The sequence below is a fragment of the Saccostrea cucullata genome, unplaced genomic scaffold (assembly GCF_032062105.1).
Source record: "Saccostrea cucullata isolate Sc308-1 unplaced genomic scaffold, CSIRO_AGI_Scuc_v1 ctg361, whole genome shotgun sequence".
Lineage (NCBI taxonomy): Eukaryota > Metazoa > Mollusca > Bivalvia > Ostreida > Ostreidae > Saccostrea > Saccostrea cuccullata.
The window spans coordinates 400,060-424,160 of record NW_026930986.1 but is presented as its reverse complement, the minus strand read 5'-3'; the positions used below and the strand labels follow the sequence as shown (position 1 = coordinate 424,160).

Below are 24,101 nucleotides of genomic sequence, written 5' to 3'. Positions count from 1 at the left end.
CGGAAAGATAATACAATCGTAATGCACTCATCATACGATAAATTTAGAGATGCTACTTTGTTTGGACAAAATGTTTCTAACTATTCCTATCCACAAATTAACCCGCCTGGATTTCATCTAATTACTTGGAGGTTACCTTTACTTCCACTTCTTTCTTTCAACACTTCATTAATTAATATCTTTTATTGCGTAATAAAATCAAAAGTACACCTCGCACACTCAGTCATAATAATAAACGTCGGAATTATTTCTTTTTTCTTTAAAAATCATTGCAACGAACATCAGTCGTTGAAGACTGATTTAAAAATTGGAAGTTTCTGAAATTAACTTTTTAATAATACTTTCGAACCTACTCCATTTTTTTTTTTTTTTAGAATTCTTTCATATTAATGACAATACCCAGATTGCCAATACGTTGCAAATATTTATTGAATATATACAATTAAGATTTACAATATCTAAATACAATAAGCTTTCTCTACGCTCCCTTTTTAAATACGCTTTTCTTGCTATCCTCTTTCTTTCCATTCTGTGAACATTATTAATCTTTTATTTAAACTGGTTTTGTATTGAAATTTTTTGCGTTTTTATTATTTTATTTAGTTTTTTAATTTTTGTTTTATAGACATCAAACAACTCACACAGAATTCATGAACTGAAAGAGGTAATGAAGATCATTATTTTGATTCGTGACTCAAGGTGTGAGTATAACAAATGTAAACAGAACTTTGATGTCACAAGTAAAACCTGTACAGTTAATTGAAATTATCGACAGTTTATCAGGTAGCTAAAATGATTTCATTTAGTGGAAAATTCTATCTGTCGTCAGTGAACACTGAATTATCATTACTCTGTGTAATGTCCATCAAACGCAGAGAAGACTCTCCCAGTGACGGGGTCAAACATGATAGCGCGTGCTCAGAACTGACATCCGCTAGCACCGAATGTGATAAGGACTTTGATTGGTTGTCACTTTTTTAGATAAGGTCTTTGATTTGAAGTTGCTTTTCATTTTAAGATATTTGATAAAACAAAACTATCACAGGCTTATTGTTAGATATTTTATTTTTGTCAAAAGAGATGCTAAAAATCAGCATTTTATCGGCGACTTATTTTCATTTTTGTTTCACAAGTAGAATGACATTTTTTTTTATGAACATGTAGAATTGTTTCCTTCTCCACAACCTGTTCATCATAAGCTATAGATAAGCAATACATATTACACAAATAAGCACTAAAATCAAGTGCATTGCTAAGTGTTTTGCTATTGTGGGATTCCCTTACTCTAGAAGAGATATTTTATGTGAATTTCGTATTTGAATCTTATCAGAAAAGGATTTGAGTGGAAATACTACATCTGTTCAAGCTAAAAAGGTCGTTTAGAAGCATTCTTTATCCTGATCTAAAAAGATCGCTAGATTTGTATCCGAATAAATGTTTATATTCGACGCATCATGTTTATACGTAGTGTTAATTTGTGAGAGGAAACGGGCTACGAAAAGCTATCAACATCTTGCATTCTGCCAAAAGTGAGTCTATTTTACTGCTAGAAGAGGATACAACGTGTTACAAATTTACTGACCCCGACTGCTGAAGTAATTTGTCATCCACAGTTAAATCGCTTCGACTTATCCTAATGTAAATATTGTAGAAAAAAGTAGCAAAATGTGTGTTTGGTAAAAATTGACGTTGAACATACAGCGTCAATTAGAAGTTGATATGGGAAGAAATCAGTCCTGGATCATGTGCAATTTTAAGAGCAAACTGCGTTTCAGCACGTCAAGCTTTTCACATTTTTGTTTAGAGACAATTTTTCCCGTATTTAATATGGTTATTCCATTAAAGCTCTCAACTAGCTGTTCGCTTGATTCTTTGGAAAAAAAAAGAATAAAAATAGAAAAACGGTAAAACAAGATAAATATTTATTAACAGAAAAATCTACAAAAGAAATGTCATGGTGGATTTAAAAACGTCACAAATGAATCATTCAACAAAGCAACTTTTTAGGCCGAACAAGACAAGAAAATTCACAGTTAGAAATTGTACCCACAAGAATTGGTGCCTGGATACAATTCCTTCATACGAGCATGGTGATAGGGATAATCTAATGTCCGAGAGTATGGAGAAAGTCTGCTCTTGGATGCCATCATGTAGGTTTCATGACTGTATGGAGTGTAGGTATATCCGTCAGAAGGGTAATTTGGCCGCGTAGGAAGACGTAAGGGTGATGTGCCACTTCCGGAAGCAGAACTATTGGGAGACAGACAAGAGTCCTCGGATTCAGAACCTGTAAGAATGAAGTTATCTCAGGGTTTATCTGGGTGAAAAAGTCATGGAACCTGGGTGTAAGTTAAAATTCCTGAATGTGCAATAGTCTCAAAATGATCCTGTATAAAAACACCACCGTACATGTAAATGCTATTTGATTTTTTAAAATATTTCTCTGATATTTATTTAATATTACCAATATTTCCTCTTTAAAAAAACTCCTCCATGTATAACGATTTACCTTTCTCTTCGGACGATCGCCGTTTGGAGGAGCTATTGTTGATATAAGACAGAGAGCTAGGACGGTTGTGGTTTCGGGGTCGGGCGCAGGGATTCAACTGGGATATAACATCCACCATACTGTAATAGACAGTCACTGGGCATTAAATTATATTAAACCATAAAGGATTGATTTTTTTTTACTTAGTATTTTTTCATTACATAAAATATATAACCATTACCTGATTTTTTTGTGAGTTTTGTTTCTTGCCAAAAATTTCATTATTTACGGAAAGTTTACAATACAAAATTATTTGATTGGTGAAAATACTTGTAGAAAATATACATTGAAGATAACTGTACTGTAAAAATGTATTTTCAGAAAAAATAAAATAAGTAAATAACTAAATCTTCAAATCAATATGTCACTGAAAAGTAGATTCAATTCTAAGGATCACAACTGTCTCCCTGATATTTTAAAAAATCATGCACAGGAGCATTTGAAAAAAAATTAAATTATGAAATGAAAAAATTATATAATGTAAGGTTTGAAGGTTTAAAATCTACAACAAGACACAACTATAGAAAAACAACATGAACATGAATGTAGACGGATATGTAACTTACCACTCGTTTGGATCCACATCTCGGAAACCTTTGGCAAATGGATTACTGGCAATTTTCAACTGAGTTATCTAAAATAAAAATAATGATGGATAACTAGAAATTCTCAACTAAGTTATATTTATAATATTTATTATTTATTATTTTATTAATTATATATTATAATAATATTATTATGAATTACTCGTTATGTTAAACTGGGTAATCTAAAATATTTAATGGATTGCTAGCAATTTTCAACTTAATTTTCTATAACTGGCAATTTTCAACTGAGTTATATTTACAATATTTAATGGATGACTATCAATTTTCAACTGAGTTATCGAAAATATTTAATGGATACCTTGCAATTTTAATCTAATTTATCTACAATATTTAATAAAGGACTAACAATTTTTAACTGAGTTATATAAAATATTTAATGGATACCGTGCAATTTTAATCTAATCTATCTACAATATTTAATTAAGAACTAACAATTTTTAATTGAGTTATATAAAATATTTATTGGATACCTTGCAACTTTCAGCTGAGTTGTCAAAAATTATTAAACTGATTGCTTGTAATTTCAACCGAGTTATCTACAATATTTAATGGATTACTAGTTATTTTCAACTGCATTAGTTATATTTACCATATATTTTTTTAATGGATTATTTGTATTTTTTTTTACTTAATATTTAAAGAACGACCAGGAATTTTCAATTGAGTTATCTACAATATTTAAATTGATGACTATCAATTTTCAACTTAGATATCCATAATATTTAATGGACTAAAATAATGGGTAATGGTTAAACCAGGCCTATAAATTCTGGACATGCAGTGAGAATCAAATTCAAAACAATCCTCTTTAGTACATTTGTAAATACCTATTAATAAAGAATTTTATGGTTCAACTAACATAACTATAAGTATTTTTTTTCTTTGACGCCAGCGAGAAATTCAAAGAATACTTAAATTCAAAGGATCTACAAAATTAATCTTTTTTTAAATGAAATTATGTTTACATCCAATAACTAATTCTGCCACTAAAGATTGTAACAATAGTTTAATTAAAACTTCTCTATATGATAATTTCTAAACATTCGAACATTTCAAAAATACTAGCAATTCTTTTTTCCCCTAAACTTGAAGAGTGTGTAGACAAAAACGTCCTTAAATAAAAATTCAGTAACATTTCAAATACTTCTAGACATTGATTAACCGATGTCACGAGTACCCTCACTGGTTATAAATGTAACATATTTGATAAATAGTCCTTGTGATGAATTAATACTGTTTTTGATTGCAGACGACAGTCGGGCTTCGTCTGGTGGCGAGAGACAAGACTGTTTACCCGATGGTTTTGATACGCTGTCACTGCCATGAACTTCGTCTCTGGGAAGATGTACGTCTTGAAGTTTTCCGTGGAGGAACAATCTTCGGATTTCGGATTTACATAAACAACATGGCATCGAGGCTGATACTTGTGCATCGAATTCAAAATGATCTGCAAAGTTGAGATAAAGATTTTATTTATTTAGATTTCATGTTACTACATCCACCTCTAGCAGTGGTAGAAACGAAATCTAAATTAAATCTTTAAACAAGTTGAAAATGATACACATTTAACGACGATTGAAAATCTAATTTCATTTTTTTTCTCTGGTGATAAACATATGATTTACTGACAATGACGATAAGGCAATACATGCTTAATTTTTTTTTTTACGAATTTTAAGTTAAAACTTGTCTTCCTATAGACATTTTATTCGACTAACAAATTAATTTTTGATTACATCGACGGAAGAAAATATAAACTCTAAAATAAAGTAGGCTTTTCAAATTGGTCGTCTGTCAACTTGTCCGATGCAATTTCATTTGTCATTAATCAGCATTTCATTGCAGTTATTTATATAATTTGTGTTCACGACTAAATGTTACTGGGTCAAACATAATAAATTTTAGATACATGGCCGAATGATTGATATTGCACCCTTGACATTTTAGAGGGCTGTATTAAATTTGCAGGTGTGCAAACAGAACCATTCAGACTTACATGCCCATTATCATCCATCAAATTATTCGTCAGTTTTAATTTATCAAAAGACACCACTTGCTTCATCCACTGTGACCCTTTGGCGGGGGAGTCTGGATGCACGTGAATTCTCCCGGGCATGTGGGGGTCAGCTTTTCCGGCCACCACCCAGCTAGAGCTGTGGAAGGAGTACCGATATCTCTTGTCATCGCAGGGCACGAAATCCATCATCACCATATAGTCCGACATGTGGTCCAGGCCGTACAGCCGAACCTGGAACGTTGGAAACATTCGTCTACAAGTAAAAATACAAATGTAGTTTGAATTGAAAATATTGTATTGACAAAGAGTCAAGAAAATTAGACACAAGTTCAAAAATTTTGACAGTCTTCTCCTTATAATAAAATAAATGGATAGAACGAACAGTATTCAAGCTCAAAAGTCCATAAAACAATACAAAATAGGAGCAGTAAAGAGGTATGATTATAATCATATATGACATTGTCAAAGGAGCGTAAAGTTTGTTAAAATTCTCCTTTGTCCATATTTGGTATACGTTAAACTTGTAAACTTTTAAAAATTTAAGGTCATACGCAACGTACCTTACCTACTGATAATATTTAAAGATATTCTTAATTCAAGGTTATCACATGTTCATAGACAAAAAATCAGCATGCATTACCAGGTTTTTTTTGAAAGATATTACTTGATGAAAATTCTTGGATAATTCAAAGAAAAATTAATAAAAATTATTAGGTATGTATCGTAGATGTTTCTTTTATCAAATCTTGTTTTAGAGGAAGTCTACAACACCAATATATAGACATTTAAATAAAGCACACAGTTCCTTCAAGTATTGGAACTCTTCAAGACAATGGATAAAGACCAAAAAAAAAAGTATGCCCTAATATATAATTATACCATAATTTGTTGATAATAGTACTGCAGTTCCAGAGAAGAAGCTGAAATGTTTAAATGTAACGGACTTTGCACGACAATGGACAAAAAACAGATTGCTGTTATGTTGTAAATTTTGAATTTACCCGGTGGCTGTAAATAAAAAATTTACAACATGACATTGCAATAGGTCATCTGTAAAATTATTTATTTACATCTTTATAATAAATACACCAAAAATGGGATTTAAGTAATCCATGGATATCTTTCATACAGAATATTCTTAATACAACGGGGCTCTGTAATATTTGGACTAATCAAAATTTTCATAGTGTTAAATGGACTGCAACCGCAATAAACCAAAAGATCAAATACCAGTTTTTACAGAAATGGTATAGTGATATGAATAATTCCAGTAAAGGTATTACATATAGAATTTTTAAAACAAAGTTTGAATGTGAAAAACATTTAACTATTTTACCAAGAAAATTTAGAAATATCTTTTCAAAATTCAGAACAAGTAACCATCGTCTTCCAGTAGAGATGGGTAGATGGAATAATGTTGAAAGAAATGAAAGAGTGTGCAATTTATGTAATAATAATCAGATAGGAAACGAATTTCATTATTTACAGGAATGTAATGCATTATATAGTATCCGAAAAGATTTTTTATTGCAGAAATACTATGCACATCCAAATATAATAAAATTCTGTAATTTGATGACAAGTACAGATCCAGCATCTTTACGAAAATTGTGTATATCTATCACAAAAATTTTTGACACTGTCTGTCCTCCTGTAATTTCTGCTCGTCCATAATTATTGTAAATATGTATATACATTTGTATGTACCTCTTGTACCATGTATATGGTTTTTTTGAGAGAATAAATGAATGAATGAATGAATGACTATAAAGTGGCCTAAACGCATTTTGGCTCATTAACATGCACTCTGTTTGCATAAGATCAGAACAAAATTGTCAGAATTCATGAACTTGTATATTTTTTACTGTTGAAAAAGAAATCTATCCTGACTTCATAAAACTTCGATCCAGGGATCCCGAATTTCACAATTTGGAAGAACAGAAGTAGGATACTATCCATGTTCATTGAAGCCTCGTCTTTAACTAGAACCTTTGACCCAATGGGCCATTTTCACAATTTTCTAAGAAGCTCTCTTTGTTAATATTCTACATATCCTGGAACAGAGAATAATTTCAAAGAAATGATGTTTTTTTTTCAATTAATGTTATATAGTACCCACATTAACACCATAAATCATGATCCTGGGGGCTATGAATTTTTGTTAAAGGCTTCAATGCTCACTACAATCATGACTGCTTGATGTCCAGGGATCATGGAATTCAAATATTTCCTTCCCTTTTACCAAAAGAAATTGATTGAAATTGGCTTAGCCATTCCAGAGAGGAGGCTCAAAATGCTCAATTATTAACCGACGACGGATAACGCACGATACCCAACGACGGACAAAAGGAAATAATTATAGGTCAAGTGAGTCAGGTGACCTAAAATATGTCAGGTAACTTAAATAAACTTTTCACTACATGTACAAACTTTATCGTCGTAGCTGTATTATGAATAAAATTAAATGTTCTTCTGATTGATAGATTGATTTAATTGATTGATTGAAAACTATATCGGGTTTTGTAAATATTATTAAATTCAGCAATTTGAATAATACGGTCTTTTTTAGGTTATATCAACAAGACTGAATATCTCTCTTGATATCCAATTTTATTGACCATAAAATAATCACCATGGCGATAAAATCTGTGTTTATTTTATCACTTCATTAGAACCCGTCGTACTTCGGAACATCTCTTGTTTAGACTGACACAGAAAACAGCTCGGTTTATTACGAAGGGGCCCTTCGCGTCAACAAGATGTACATCTTAATGCGCTATAATTATCGGTAATTAAAACAACCTGAGATTTAAACAGACAAGAGCCAAAGACATCAAATCCAGCAAGACAAAAGAGAGGGGGTACAGAAACAGGGAAGCTAAATATATAGCTATATATAGTCAACCTCCTCTCCGATTTCTTTTGAAGCTATAATTTTTATTCATAAGATTATTAAATACAAGTGTTTGAACGTGGTATACTCTTAATATCTCGTAAAGCACAATAAAAAATTCAATGTAATGTTTGCTGTGGAAATACTTGCCCAAGAATGAGTTGATTTAAAATATATTTAAATAATTCATGAGTGTGAAGTATGATGAAAAATATATTTAAAAAAATTATGTCTTACAACTAAAAAATTCCATATACCTAGCAACACGAAAAAAAAATTGTTACTGGTTGTTTTCACATGATAAAAGTAACACCTACATGTATAAAAACATTGTTATCAACAGATTATTTTCATTTTCAGTTGCAAAATACTACATGTTATTTATCCGTTTAATAAGAAACTTATCATAAATATTTATTTCACATCGTGAACATTACAAAAGTGATATTTTAGATGTGTGAAAATAACAATTGGAACAACAATTCTTGAAATTTATATTCTGTTGAAATCCTTTACTGAAAAAAGTCGCATTTAAGGTTATACACAGCGACAAAACAACACTAGGCATCACAAGTTCTAAGTAATTAGAACGATGAATAAACCAAATCATTCGCGCTCGCCAAAATATAAAAAAAAAATAATAAATAAATCACACCAACAAAACATTGTCCGGTCTCTTTATGCACAGTTGCAATATTTTTATTATTTTGAAACGAAAACCAGCATTTCCTAAATAGAAATTACAATTTTTCTGTATGCAAATATAACATGTGATATAAGATAAGAACACCTTACAATAGGTATGTGATTGCTGAGATTTTTCTATGAAAATTATTTTACCTTCTTTTTAAGCTAAAACATAGCTCGTATTTCGAAATTAAGCTTGAACCCTAGTATAAAATAGTATAACATATACAAAATTAGCTCATTTGAAAGTTAATACTCACATGGCATATACGCTTTTCTACGCATCTGACTTGAAAAACGAGAGTAGTATGAAAAAATATTCATAACTTCGTTAATACTGCAAATATCAGAATAAATCTTACACCGTTGGAAAGAGAAAATAATTACGATAACATATTGTACAGAAAATTTTTTCATAGGTTGTACAAGTTTTTTGGTAGCTTGAGTTAAACTTTGCGCACTATTTGAGCGATTTTGCCATTATCGAATTCAATGCAGGGGTAACACGTTCTATGTAAAAATGCTAAATTCTGGTGATTACCTCCCAACCCCAACCCATCCCCACAAAATACATAAAATTGGTTTGTAATAAAAATGTACAACATGCTCATGATTTTCAACTCAACAATAAAATATTTTTTAACATATTTAACTAAGCAAAAAAATTAGAATGAAACTCATTCTTGAATAAATGTAAATTCCAGCATGATTATGGTGTATTTCGTTGCCATGGCAACTGAAATGATATTTTTATAATCATTTTCAGAAACTACACAATACCTGCTTTCGGAATATATATACGAGGGGTTATCAAAAAGTTCGTGGACTGGCGTGATAAAATTAAAACCGCTTTAGACACATCAATGAATTTTTAAATATCTAGTTAGAATCATCTTTTCTATCTAAAGAATAAACCATAAATAATAAATTTTATTTTTTAATAAATTAATAATGTTTTTATAAGCAATGGTATGTCCAGGCGGCGCAACCTCAAACACGACGTTTTTGCGACCTAAGTGTAACTGAGAAAAACTCTTTTGATATGAGCATTTGACATCCAAAAATCCCGTTAATTAAGGTATGTGTCGGGACACAATTGTTCCATAAAATATTCACTTCATTCTGGAAGTTCTATGAAATTTTATCGTACATTTTACACGGAATGTCCAAAGAAATGAGGCCTTGAAAATGACGTCAAAAGAGGGGAGGGGTTTCCGTTTCCAACACTCTATAAAGTTTTGCCCCTGAAAAAACTGGTATACACCTAAAATATATTAAAACTGGCTACAGAGAAATAATATTCATACTGAGTACTTGTCTTTTAATGTCAAAATAGATTCAGAGAGAAAAGGGATACACAGTTCATGTCGATTTGCAGTCAAGGTGTGAAAAATCAATCACGTCAAAAAATGACGTTGATCATGTGTTGTACATATTGAACTCCCAAAAGCAAAATATGCCGGTGTAACGACGAAAAGTGACCCCCGTAGAATATTGACCGGGGGGTCATTTTTCTACGTAGAAAAATGACCCCCCGGTCAATATTCTACGACAAGTAGGGTCATTTTTCGACTGTAGAAAAACATTCCAAACCATTAATTCTACGACTTCACACACGTTGAAAAATGACCCTCATAGAAATTTGACCCCCCTATATTTTATACAATAAAACTTTGTATATGTGTCTCCTGATTTTTCATACTTTCAAATCCAAGTAGGGGGGATTTTTTATGCAATCTTATCCTTTCCAACTTATATTCAATTGCATATCTTAAACGTAGCATCACAACCAATGCATGTATCTGGTATGGGTATATTTTTTGCTTGCAGAATCCCAATGAATATTTATTCATCGAGAACATAATTTATGATTATATATTTTGGTTTTTTTTTCATTCGAAGATTTTTTTGCGAAAATGGCATGGTACGTTTCTAATTACTATAATCTTTGAAAATTCTTGCAAGAAAAAAAAAATAGCACAGAAGCAAGAAAAAGGGATATGGGGATACCGAACAGTATTCAATATCAAAGTCCATAAAACAATACAAAATAGGAGCAGAGCAAACACGGACCTCCGAACATCGATAGCAACATTGTTTAACTATATAAATACAATTCCATTGTATGCATTTATTCTGCTTTAAAATACATACTTTTTAACTACCTTATATATTACTATACTTTTTACTTTATATACAGGAAATACAATACACATCAAGAAGTTCTTATGATGATATTACAAATTTCTCCAAAACTGGCAAAAATTTACACCTGAGTGAAAAATATTTCAACCTTCAGAGATATCTATAAATTAAAATAAAAACTTAAAAATCTCTTTTCAACACTTTTTAGCCGACAGATACGTGACCAATGGTTGCTGTTACATCCACTTTCTTCTGGGATTTTATAGACACTGATAACCTTTGCAAATTAATGAACTCTTAGTTGTCATGCCCTTACTTCAAAATAAATTTCTAGCACATACCGTCCAAAAGTTAATGTTAAAGTAAAAGTGTGGAATTGTTGATTTTTTCCACAATGGATTAAATGTATCAGATCCATGTTAACGCCGCGTATTCAAGGATTGAGGGGTAATATGAAAACCCTCATTCATTCTGTGTTCAATAATCCAGAAGTGAAAAAAAAAATAGATAGATTATATGATCAGTACGTACTGGTCCTTGTCGACAAAGCAGGTTGTCTTCGTTTGTAAGTCTCATTAATTGTATTTTAGAAGAACTTTCAAGATTTAATTCTACAAGTGGTAATCCTACTTATACTCATACTTCCCTTTCTAAGGAAGAAATTCTTCAAAATTTTTGGTCAGTTTTAAATATTTTTAATATTACACAGAGCAAAAATAAATTTGAATTACCCGATATATATTGGATTCCAAACAAAGACACATTGCGGGTTCCAGTAAATGTTCATTCAAATCTCTTTTGTACTCCGCACTAAAGTATTGACAGTAGAGAAGGAAAAACTCTTAGTGTACTGCGCAACAATATATTCAAAAAGTGGTGTGAACCAGGATTTTTTTTATTTCAATGACAGCTGCTTTTTTAATAAATTTTTGTAAATTTACAATGGTCATTGGTCATTTGCAAAATTATTTTGTTAAAACACATTGCACACACAAGTACTCTGAAGTTGACGTGAAAGAGATGCTTGAGTTACTGATCGACAATATCTGTTTTTTTTTTTTGGGAAGACCAGATATTCCGACAATAAATTGGAATTCCCATGGGTACCAATTGCGCTCCGTTATAAGTAAATCTATTTTTATATTCACTTGAAACAGAATTTGTGCGAAGTGAAAAGAAGAAATTACTTGCTGTGGCCTTCAACTCAACATTTCGATATACTGTAAACCAACTTTTATTCGCGTGCAAGAAATTTTCGCGAAGTTCGCGACAGCCTCTTCATCGCGAATATTTCTTGCAGCGAATCAGTCCTAAAGGTCTCTTTGTCTATAAACTACAGATAAAAAGAGGCTTCATCGCGAAAATTAATCGTCGCAAACCAGTTTAAGCTTGGTAAATCGCGAAATAAAGTCGTCGCGAATAAAAATTGGTTTACAGTATACGTATATATCGACGACGTATTGTCAATTAAAAATGGTAATTTTCATTCCTACGTCGATACGATATATCCTTGTGAGCTAGCTTGAGATGAAAGATACCACAGAGTCTGACACATCTGTCTCACCCATGGATATTTTACTTGAAAAAAAGACGTTAATGGTAATCTAACAACTAGGCTTAAGGATAAATGTGATGACAAACTTTTCTATCGTCAAATTTCCTTGGTTATGCAGCAATTTACCTTCATCACCTGCAAACGGAGTGTATATATCTCGGTTGATTCTATACGCAAGAGCATGCTCTACATATGAACAATTTCTAAAACGAAGTATATTATTGACAAGCAAGTAAATGAAATAAATAACAAGAATATCGGCAGTCTCATTTGAAGTCAACGTTAACATTTCGTTAATTCTATGGTTGGCACAATGACATTGTCAGCAAATGCAATTTATCAAATTGAAACAAATGCTGACTAATGTTTTTCGTGCTTTTTGTTGGTCCGTTATTTGTGCGTAGAGTTTGCGGAGGATTTTCCTGTTATTTCCCAGTCGTGACAAGGAGAACATGGCAGATGTGACCGGTCAGCAGGGGATGCTCATTCCTATATGGCAACTAATTCCATCTCTGATGTTTCGGAGGTTCGTGTTTGCTCTGCTCCTTTATATTTTGTATTGTTTTATGGACTTTGATATTGAGTACTGTTAGTTAATATCTCCATAATTATTATCCTTGTGTAAAAGTGTGTCAAACTCCAAGGTCAATATTAAAAGGTCAAAATTGATTGTACACAAAAAGGTCTTGTCACAAAAATACACTTGTGAAATATGAAAGCCGTAGTCTTACCCAGTCATGGGCATGGGCAAGGTTCAAGTTTTGCAGAAAAATATACAAACAGACAAGCGGACAGGTAAAATGCTATATACCCCCAGAAACTTCGTCTTCAGGGGCAAAACCCCGGAAATTTCGTTTACAGGGGCATAAGTATATCATGTAAAGTAACAACTTTTTCATCATCTAAATTTTTTTTTCTATTGGTTAAAAACTCCTAAAATCACCATATGTATTTTTATGTACATGATAGAACGGGGAAAACGATACTACATGTGCCTTTTTTTGGAAAAGATGGGGACTTATTATTATTTTTTTTTTTTAATCATGTTTTATGCTACAATCCCTATTTTGTTAACACTAGCAAACGACAAAAGACATTTTACAGGTTTTGAGCTAACCACTTTTTGTTTTCCTTGTATCATACATAAAGTTCAGAGGCAATTTAATTTAGTACTTATTTTTACAAATTAAATTATCCCTATTTTTTTAAAAAGAAGTTTGAAACTTCATTCATAGAAAATCAAATATTTTTATACGATTTTTCTATGTTGGAACACTTTTTCGTGCCCGTTTTAAAAATATGGATAAAAAACTTTAAACTTCTGAAAAATTATATATCCAGGGTAAAATAAAAAAGATTCATTATTGATTAATAACGGAAACTTTTCTTTCTGACACCATACTGTCACCTAGAAATGACCCATAATACCCATAGTCCTCTGCTTCTCCGCCAGAGAGAATTGAGATTTGGTTTGGTACAAACGAACTCTAGTGGAAATAACCCATTTTTAGAATTAAAATGGCAACCGTGGAAACTTATTTACTGGTTTAAAATTACTGGTATAAAATTTAATAAAAATTTCTATGAATTCTCGTATCTCTGCTCCTATAGCCTTTGGGTTAGAACATTTTGATACCGTTTTCCTCTAGTGGAGATAAACAGTTTGTATCATTCATGCAAGGTATTTTATCGCTTTGATTTTGTTATCTTAGCTTAAAAGCTTTCAGAAATTAACACTTTAAAGCATAAGTCAGCTTGATATTACCCGCTTGCATATGCCTAATAAGAATATTCCTTCTAAAATGAATTGTTTTGGCATCAAAAATGACAGGGGGTCATTAATCTACGGGGTCAATTTTCTACAATGCACACGGAGAAATATGACCCCAAGGCCATGATTTCTACAGAAAAAGGGGTCATTTTTCTACGTTGAATATTGACCAGGGGGTCAAATTTCTACGTAGAAAAATGACCCCCGGTCAATATTCTATGGGGGTCACTTTTCGTCGTTACACCGGCACAATCAAGCGCGGATCTCTCCCAATGTATTATTCCATTTGGAATATCATATCCATTGAAGGCCACTGTTCATGACATTGTAAAGTCATATAAACAAGGCGGGTTTAAGTCCTTACTCAGTTCCAGGTAATCTCATAAAAAAAGTGTATGAGGTAGAAGAAGCGGACATTGAAAACAATGACGTTACCGGACGTCATGAAATTAAACGACGACAGCGCCGGGTGATCATATAATGTCGTTTTCATTTTATTATAATTTTGCAAAGAATGAAAGTATTAGGCTAAAATTTTCAATATTTCTTTATTTTTTGTTGTTTTATGTTCCATATAAATTTTGAAAGCACAGACTACAAAGTACTAATTTCATAGCCTCAGTCCACGAACTTTTTGATAACCCCTCGTACATTGGTATATACAAAAATTACAAGAAATACTCAAAAATGCTTTGAAATCTTAATATCAATTTGTCTAGAAATGCTTAAGATCTTTGCCATGGAAGGGGTAGAACAGCACAGGAAAAAAAAAGAAATCAAATAAAAAAAGAACAACAACAACAAAACAACAGCAACAATTCATAAACAAAGTAAAAATGTTCATCATGGTCAAATCATCTTTTAGGCCAACCTTAAAAAATTGTTTGTTTGGAATTGCCGCCTGAAGGTTTTCAGACATGGGAGGGAGGGAGGGAAAATATTTTTTTTTAATTGAAGAAAAATTTTAATTTTTTAATAAAAATCTCAGTATAAAACAGTAAATACATTTTCTGACTTTTAAAAAAATATTTAAAATCAACTACAAAAAAAAACAACATAATTTTACATAGATTTCTACACTATATTTCAGTGTTTTGTATGGTGCATGTGATACATGTAATGGGCAAAAAAAATGATTAAATAAAAAAAAAAATCTTCCTACTTTTGATCAATAAAATTCTTTCAGGAGGGGGCATTTCAATGAGGCGGGAGGCAATTCCAAACAAACTATAATTTTATTTTGGCCTTAATATTAAAATTGTTCTCATATTAATCTATACTTTTTTCTAGTACTTACATATATTCATCTATTCGCCAATGAAGGTCTATCAAGGGGCATGACCAATTAAAACAATATCATAATTTTAACGGGTAATGGTTGCATATGTCTTATATTGACCTGATCCTCATTTGCAAAAGTTATCATTGCTATCAAATATGATTGATTGTATGTTGTTTAACGTCCCTATCGAGAATTTTTCACTTACCGGTATATGGAGACGTCCTACTATCAAATAAATGACTGTTTAAATGACTGTTTTGGTTTACTATGACATATAAGAATCATATACAATATGATAATACTGTACAATAGAAAGAAAAAAAAAGTGATCATAAAATTACTACGACACTTTTATAATATATATTTTGCTGGCTGGAGGAGTGAGCATCCCCTGTGCTCCTTAACATGATCAGGAACTAACGGAATGTATTTGCTGACAAAGTCATTGTTTCGACCATAGAACTTACGAAATGATGACTTTAAACGAGACTGATTTTTCTTTTCGTGTTTGAGATTGTTCATACGTAGAGCATCTCTTGCGTATCGAATCAACTGAGAGATTTACCGGTATACCCCGTATGCAAGTGATGAAGGTTCATCACGTTTATCATAAAGCTTTGTTGTTATATTACCATTAACTCTTTTTAAAGTAATTTAATTATCCAAATATTAAAACAGATATGTCAGACTCTGTCGTATCTTTTATTTCAAACTTACACCAATTTTCGAATATATTGTTGCACAGTACTCTTGAAGTTTCTAATTCACAACTGTTAATGTCTTAGTTAGAAGTAAAGAATAGTCGAGAATACATTTAATGTAAAATTGTTCGATTTAATGAATTATCAAAGGTAAAGTTCCACTTCAAGACAATCCATCATTTGCAAGTTAAAGGTGATTGCTTTTCTGTAGTGTAAAATAAAAGTATTAAATTTGTAAAGGTCATTCATTTTAAAATCAATTTAGTTCATCCACCTTTATTAAAAGTGTAATTTGTAGAAGGACAATCATTTAAATGTCTACTAGAATTTGCATTTTGATGAAAGTTTAAATCGTAACGGTTATTCATTCTAATGTTCATTAATTTAGTTTATCCTCAGTATGTTAGATATAGTGTTGCTTCTGGCTTACAAACTGAAGGTATTTTAACCAGGACAATTGAAATATTTTCAGACTCCTGCACGAGGTGTGATTTTATCAGGCAGATAGAGACAGGGAGATCAAAGTAAGGTGTAGACATTTCTTTTCAGCTCAGGGAGCGGAGAGATTCGCTGGCTTCATTGGTACCAACTGGATTCTCGTGCGCAGACTTTCATCTGATTTTTATCTGGATCATCTGAGAATTGCTTTGAGTTTTTACTTTTGTCTTCATATGATAGACAATAGGGAGGGATAGATCTGCGAGCAGGTCTTTATCTCAATGCAAATATATTTTGCAATGTGTTGAGTTTTAAGAGAACAGGTTAAATTCTTTGATGCTTTCAAAGTTCGGAATTTAACATAGAGTACGCTTTTTTTCTCACAATTTTTTTGACATTTCCCACAAATCGTTCCAGAGACAAACATCAGTCAGCTGTTCAGGGTGATATTCACACACATTTTTTATCTTTTAAAAACAATAATGGACATGTTCTCGAACATAAATTAAGCGCATATAACACTTCGACATATTTGAGGTTGACGTAAAAACATAAACAGATGTGAGAGCTGCGGGCAGTAGAGGACTCGCGTGGTCACTTCTCATCGCTGGCCCCTTATCTGATGTAGTTACTTATCTACGAATACATATATACGCACCATCAATCATTTTTCCTTAATTTTTGCTCTCTCTGAAGAAAAACCTATAAATTTTACAGCATTCTTTACAACTTGTATGGAACGAAAATTGTATGTTTGTGTTATTTTATTATTTATTTTTAAACCACATGTGCATTTTAACGTATTAATAGGCAAGGAAGGCATTATATGCATCGAAAATATAAGATATTTGCTGTGGGAGACATTTATTTTACTCATCCTATTTTACATTAAAAATAAACAAATTTTGTAAATATTTATTTTTCTAAAATGAATACAGTTGAACAAGGGTGAAAATGGCAGGGAGACGGACGATATTTTTTCTAAAGCTTCCAAAGTTTGGTATTGTCAGTTTTAAGGATGTCAAAACATCTTTTTCAAAAGCAATTTTGTCAGACATATCATGTACGTAATCTACACGTGACATCTTTGCAAGTAAACTGAGTGGATGTTCCGTTCCCTTAGGTTTTATCAACAATCAAACAATTTATTACAAAGAGGACAGAAACCTCTCCGAATGATTCATGTGCGCTTATATACAGATATAATTGATTTATTTTATTAAGAGTGAAGAGTTTGTAAATAATGCTCAAAATGCTTTAGTTAGTTGCATTATATGTCAAGCTTTACTTTTAAATATAAACATTATTATTTTTATACGCCCAATAATTATTTTATTGAATTAATACGGGTGCTCAAAATTTTCGAAAATTCCTGATAACTTTGTATATTTATATATCATAATATGTATTCTAAAAATTTGTGATGTTGTCTGTCTTCCTGTATATTTTTTCTTCTTCAATTTCTCTTCATAGAACTGAACATAGAAATTTGAAGTAAAAGTTACGGGTAATTCGGAGGAGACCTTCAAACCCGAAGCCCCATGACAAGGTAGGCGTTAGCATAATAAAGAACCCTCACTGCTCAATGGCCCTGAGTGCCGACAAGATTGAAGCCCTCCACCGGTATATGGTGGCGTCTCTATATGAGCGAAAAATTCTCAGATGGGACGTAAAACAACATATAAAATCCAAAAACTTTTTGCGCTTTTATGTTTGGTCTTTAAAAATAAGAAGTATTTTGAAAGTGAAAATAAATATTATTGATCATTATTGTTCAACAATGATATTATACAACGCAATTAATGATTCACTTAATTTTTCTCCCCAGCTATATACCCTTCGTAAAATGTCGCTATCACATTTAAATTAAATAAAACGTTTTTTATGGATCTCAAAGTTCGAGTCCCGAAGCATTGTTTTGATTTTGTGGTAATATCTTACAATCCACTTTGAAGCCTTCCACGATAACGTTCCTTTACATTGGAAAAAGTGTTTTGTTTATGTTGCACGTTTTCTTTCCAGATACTTTCGTTCTCGTTAATTGTAACAAAATACCTAACAATTAGAAATATTTATTCCAGCTCGTATTGGACGTATATATTGAGGCGAATACAGCTGCGGATGTATATATTTATTTCCAACATTAAGCATGCTCAAAATTCAATTAAAACTGATGGAAAACACCGTAAGAGCCACTTCAAATGCCTGGAAAACAATTTATAAGAAAGTTTCACCAAGAAATCGCACGGCGGATTTATTTATATCACCATTAAGGCGGTGTGATGCTGGCTGAACTCGGAATCGAGTAAATTACTTCACTCACGAAACTAACACCTGTGTTAAGTACCACCTGATTTATTCCTATATCTTAACATACATAAAATCGTAAAATTAGAAACAAGAACCAACCAAATGGTCACTTTATGATACCTCTATTCTCTTTAAAAAGCAGCTGGAAAGCTGTAGGAATAGAAATTGGTAATGATTAGAGAAATACAAGGGGTATTCATATAGCGAAAGAAAACAGTTTTCATAACAAGGTGATAAGGCGAGATAGGGATGCTACGCTCGTCGACGTTTAATGAAGCATGGACCTATGATGATGAGGGTATGGCCATGTGATCGTCTCCACAGAGAGCGCCATGGGACTTACAGGCATGATCAGTGTGCATTTCAATGCAGAAACTGTCATGTATTGGACGCATCACCGAAAACTCTGACGTGACTATGATTGGTTCGGTCAGTCTCGGTACCTCACTATTGTGGCTGTTATCTGACGTTTCGCTGGCATTGTCCAATGCAATCAATGACATTACTGGGTTTTAGAATGTCTGTTTTCCTCAGACTTGACTCAAAAAGTGAATTGAACACATAATGTACCCGTATTTTTCTGCATATCACCGTGTTATAAAAGGAATTGTGTCCTTTCTGGCAGATTTTAATCTATTAAACCGCAAGCAATGTCTATATTTTTTTTAGAAGAAGTCATATTTTGAAGAATTAAATGATTTATGTTAATAAGCATGTTTCGCTAATGTGATCGTTAAAAAAAAAGCGCACCCAAGAACACAAGGGTATACATGTATCTCTAATTATTACTTTCAAATTCCCAAAACTTTGAGATAAATATTCTATTTGAACAAAATATACTTTTTAAAAAAGTATTTAAAACTTTTCCATCAGTATATTACTATTATATGCACAATAAAATAATTCCTTTTTATTATGAAAATAAAAAAAAACATACATACTAAAAAAAAGGAACTTCAATCAAATATTTCATTAGAATAAGTTCACCCCATGGTCAGCATTTTACGCAATGCAAATGTGCTAAATGCGGAACAAAAATTTATACTTAACCAACATGCAATATAGTGCAAAAACATAAGATATTTGTATGTTATATTTTTTTTTCGGCTTCTTCTTTATAAAATTCGGTTTCTTTTAATTGTATCATCAGATGTTTAGCTACCCTTTAATTCCATTTGAAATAATATTGCCTTTTTCAAGTCGCATTGGAATATGACATGACATTCCATCACATAAGGAATGTTGATTGTTAACGCACTTCAACAAACTTAAAGAATTCTTATAGAAAGGCTAAATCAACTGTTGGTTCGCTAAAATTTACACGTCATTTTACATTGTATATATCTGAGAACAAATGCGGGTTTAAAGCATTTTATCAGGTATTTATTATAAAATATAATTAAGAAAAACTATTATTATGATAAAAAAATTATTAGTAAAATACAATGCCTGTAGTAAATTTGATTATTGAACATGAAAATATTACTTGAATATACATTCATCTTAGGTAAAAAATTAACATTTATTTCCCGTAAGTCCAAATAAACACCAGGCTGAGTATAAAACGCATTTCAGAATATATTGTATATTATTCAAGTTTGAAGGGGAGCGACATTTGATTCAAATATCCGGTAGTTTCAATTGAAAGTTATGAAGAAGACGAAAAAAAAATTGTCATACAGATTTGATCTTTTGTTCACATGCATGCTAGTTAAGTACTAGTATACATTCTCGCTTCGCATTTGGAACATTTGCATTGCCTTAAATGCTGGCCATGGGGTGATTTTTTTCTCTTTCGTTATTAAAATGTATCATGTTTCTATAAATGTAAAACAAATATCGGTTTCACCTCATTCAGTTTTTTTTTATTCTCGAGTTTGACAGAAATGTAAAATTGTTGATATTTATTTTTATGATATTGTGACAGCTATTCGCACGTTTGGAGACATACAGGAGAAACATTGATAAACAATGTCTCAATCCTTATCCGTCGTCACAGATTGTATTCACTATAATGGCATGTCTTCCATGATAGTACAAAAACTTAATTACAACATTTACGTTCAATTTAGCAAAAAAGATTGACATATATCGGACATAGAATCAAACAGATGGCCAGACAAATATAAACTGGGATAGTTTATTTTTTGAAATTAGCAAATATAAAAAAATAATAAATAAATAAGGTTTTAAGAAAACTTCTTGCAAGTGTGCCATATAGAAATGCAAACAACATGCGTAACTTCAACACTTTAAAAAAAAACAAAAAATTGATATTTTACACAGAATAAAATGTAGATATCAAAAAAAAAAATTATTGTATATCGAGGTTTAAGCTTTTTTTTAACAATTCAATTGTTCATAATTCAACATACTAGTATCCTGACAAAGTCTAAATGCTTATTTATACCTGTATGTATGAAATAATGAATTCAATCTTTCATCAAATAATTTGGCAATAGGTCCTAAGGACTAAAATTATAGTGTAATCTGCAATATGGGTCATATTGTATTCATTGCAGATTTGGACCACTTCGTACAATATAATTCATATGGTCAAGACCAAAATACAACTGTTGCGAATATTTTCTTCGACATAATTAATTTGAAAAAGATTTCTTTTCTTCAGTTTTCTTTTTTTTTCTTTAGAATTTAAACATATTATTTTAGAACAAATTCAGAATTTTTTTGCATCTGAAAGAATTGTTAGCAACAGTATATTACTTGTCATAGGCAATTTTTTTGTAAATAGGACCCTCTGTGTTAGTTTTGTTCTACTATAGCTTCGCTCAGTATTCAATTACCAGATTTCAAGAAAATAAACACCCTATTAATAATTATATTTTTTCGTATACACCCGTATTCAAACCAAACTGACTATAATTAAGATAAATGACGTTTTCGTAATTACAAATGGCATCAGATCATTTTTTTTTTTACGACATCAAAATTATCATGCTCCAAGATGTCTTTAAAAGAATATATTATATATATTATATATGAATGCTTGTCAGAATGATGAAGATTAAAACACACAAACAAGACAAAATAATTATTTTTGTTAAATCATACTGAAAAGAAGTCATTAAAAAGATAATTTAAAGCATACCTTTAACGGTAAACGGTTTGAATAAAAGATAATACACTGTGGAAGTAATGCATAAGTTAGATATATACACTCTTCTTTCTCTATAGGGCAATTTTGTCTCTCAGTGGTGAAAATGTCCCTTTTAATACCGACACACCCATGTCAAAAATTAAATTAGAAACTAAATACGTGAACAAACAAATAATACTTTATTTTTCCCTACCTGCCGGCTTTGGTCACGATCATCTCTGTTCCGAGTTCGTCAAACTCGTCCCACAAAGACTTCATCTCAAGGTGCGCGTTGACGTTCAGGAGTTTTGGGTGTAGGGGTTTCTTAGACTGCTCCCCCTTTTCTTCGGGTGTGTTCTCCAAGCAATTGTCACTTTTACAGGTGTGATCACCTTTCATGAAGTCGGAGTCTTGGGAATGTTTAGCACAATTGTCGGAATTTCTTGAAATCACATCCTGATATTCAAATCTTGAAGATTCATAAAGAGGTCTCCCAGTACCAGCATTAAGGAGACAGGCTGGAAATTAATTAATCAAAAAAATTATGAAATACTTGGAGGTAATTAACATCACAATTATGATTTTAAAAGAGAATAGAACAAAATGCAATATTTTAAAAGATATTCCAAATCATGGTTTGCTCACCCTCCATGCTTTTCATTCCGGGAGCATATCCGCAGTTTCCCCATTCCACAAAGCAGTCCGAGTTATACTGGCTGGAAGCTCCGGGGTACCCGAGTGAGTTAAAGACAGAATCCGAAAACGGTCCAGACATCAGCGATGCGATACTGAAGGCGTTCGCGCGAACAGACAGAGGACCGGTGATATCCATCTATGATTTGCCCAATTTTTCACACATTCAAAAGATAAAACTTGTATCGAAACCAGTAAAAAAAGTTTTGTCAATGTTGCGCATGTAGCTATATTATCCCATAAATAAGACAAATTTTGGCAAATTAACACCTACAATGACCGGCCCCCAATTCAGCAAAATCACGAGCAAGCAATTTGATTGGCTGTTAACACTGAAGTGCATAAAGAAGATGGGGATTAATTACGATAAGGGGATATTGAGTACGTTTGCATGTTGCAGAGACATTCGGTCACTTTTGGCGATGGGCAACACAAAGATTCCAGATGTGTTTAGAATAGTTTGGGTACAGAGGGAGAAATGTTGACACAGTAGTTTATATAAGCAGGTATTGGAGGGGTCATCAATCATTATGGGTGTCAGAAATGACGGCTCTGAGGGGTCGGCCCAACGAAAACCTAAAAACAAAACGCCTAAGCAGTAGCTCTGTCATTTAATCATAAAAATGTGCACCCATTGAAGTTGTTACTTTTTCTTCTATTTAGCTACAAAAAGGAGAAATACAATGAATAAATGTGCAGTTACACTGCTGAAAAAAATCAAACTTTTATTTTTAAAAAAATTAATGTGTGCTAAATTGAAATAAAATGTAGAATTTCCTTTCCGAGGTTTTTTTTATGTTTATAAAACGAATGACTCTACGTGATAAGATATTGCTGGATGAAATTCAGAAAACATTTCATCAAGGGAAACTTTTTTTCTCACTTTTTTGTGTAAAAGGCTTCCACTTCAAATGTAAGAACCTGTAAGAATTTTCCCCTTCTCTAAGCATGTTACAGGTGGATTTAATAGACTGAAATTTAAAAAAAAAAATTACATTATTTTAAACGAAAATATTTTAATTTAATTGATAGTTATTCTTTTAATTCACGAGTCTAAACAAAATGTACTTTCTGTTAAATATCATTAAGGACAGACAATCAAATAATTAATAAATTTAGAATATTACAATTAAGTACTAAATGAACATTTCTTGTAAATATATTTTTATAAAGTTCAGTAATGTGGCAATGATTTCAAAACATTATGCATATTACATAGTTTACCTTGGTTATTATTATTTCCACAGACATAATATTATCAAATTCATGGAATTAATGTCAACTAAAAGCGAGAAAATGTTGAAACAGTTATGCATGTTTATTTTAAAAATTTACGATGCTGTCTCTCCTCCTTGA

At 31.6% G+C, this 24,101-nt stretch overlaps 1 protein-coding gene across 1 annotated transcript; it reads right to left on the bottom strand.

Moving 5' to 3' along the window:
* Positions 1-1,931: 1,931 nt before the first annotated feature.
* Positions 1,932-23,282, bottom strand: LOC134230884 (T-box transcription factor TBX10-like). Its single transcript, XM_062712752.1, has 7 exons — positions 22,698-23,282; positions 22,267-22,570; positions 5,153-5,426; positions 4,451-4,603; positions 3,115-3,182; positions 2,510-2,628; positions 1,932-2,287 (listed from the first exon to the last, which is right to left on the bottom strand). Exons 1-7 carry the CDS (start codon positions 22,882-22,884, stop codon positions 2,034-2,036), a joined length of 1,359 nt encoding a protein of 452 aa, XP_062568736.1. The 5' UTR covers positions 22,885-23,282; the 3' UTR covers positions 1,932-2,033.
* Between the last annotated feature and the right edge of the window lie 819 nt (positions 23,283-24,101).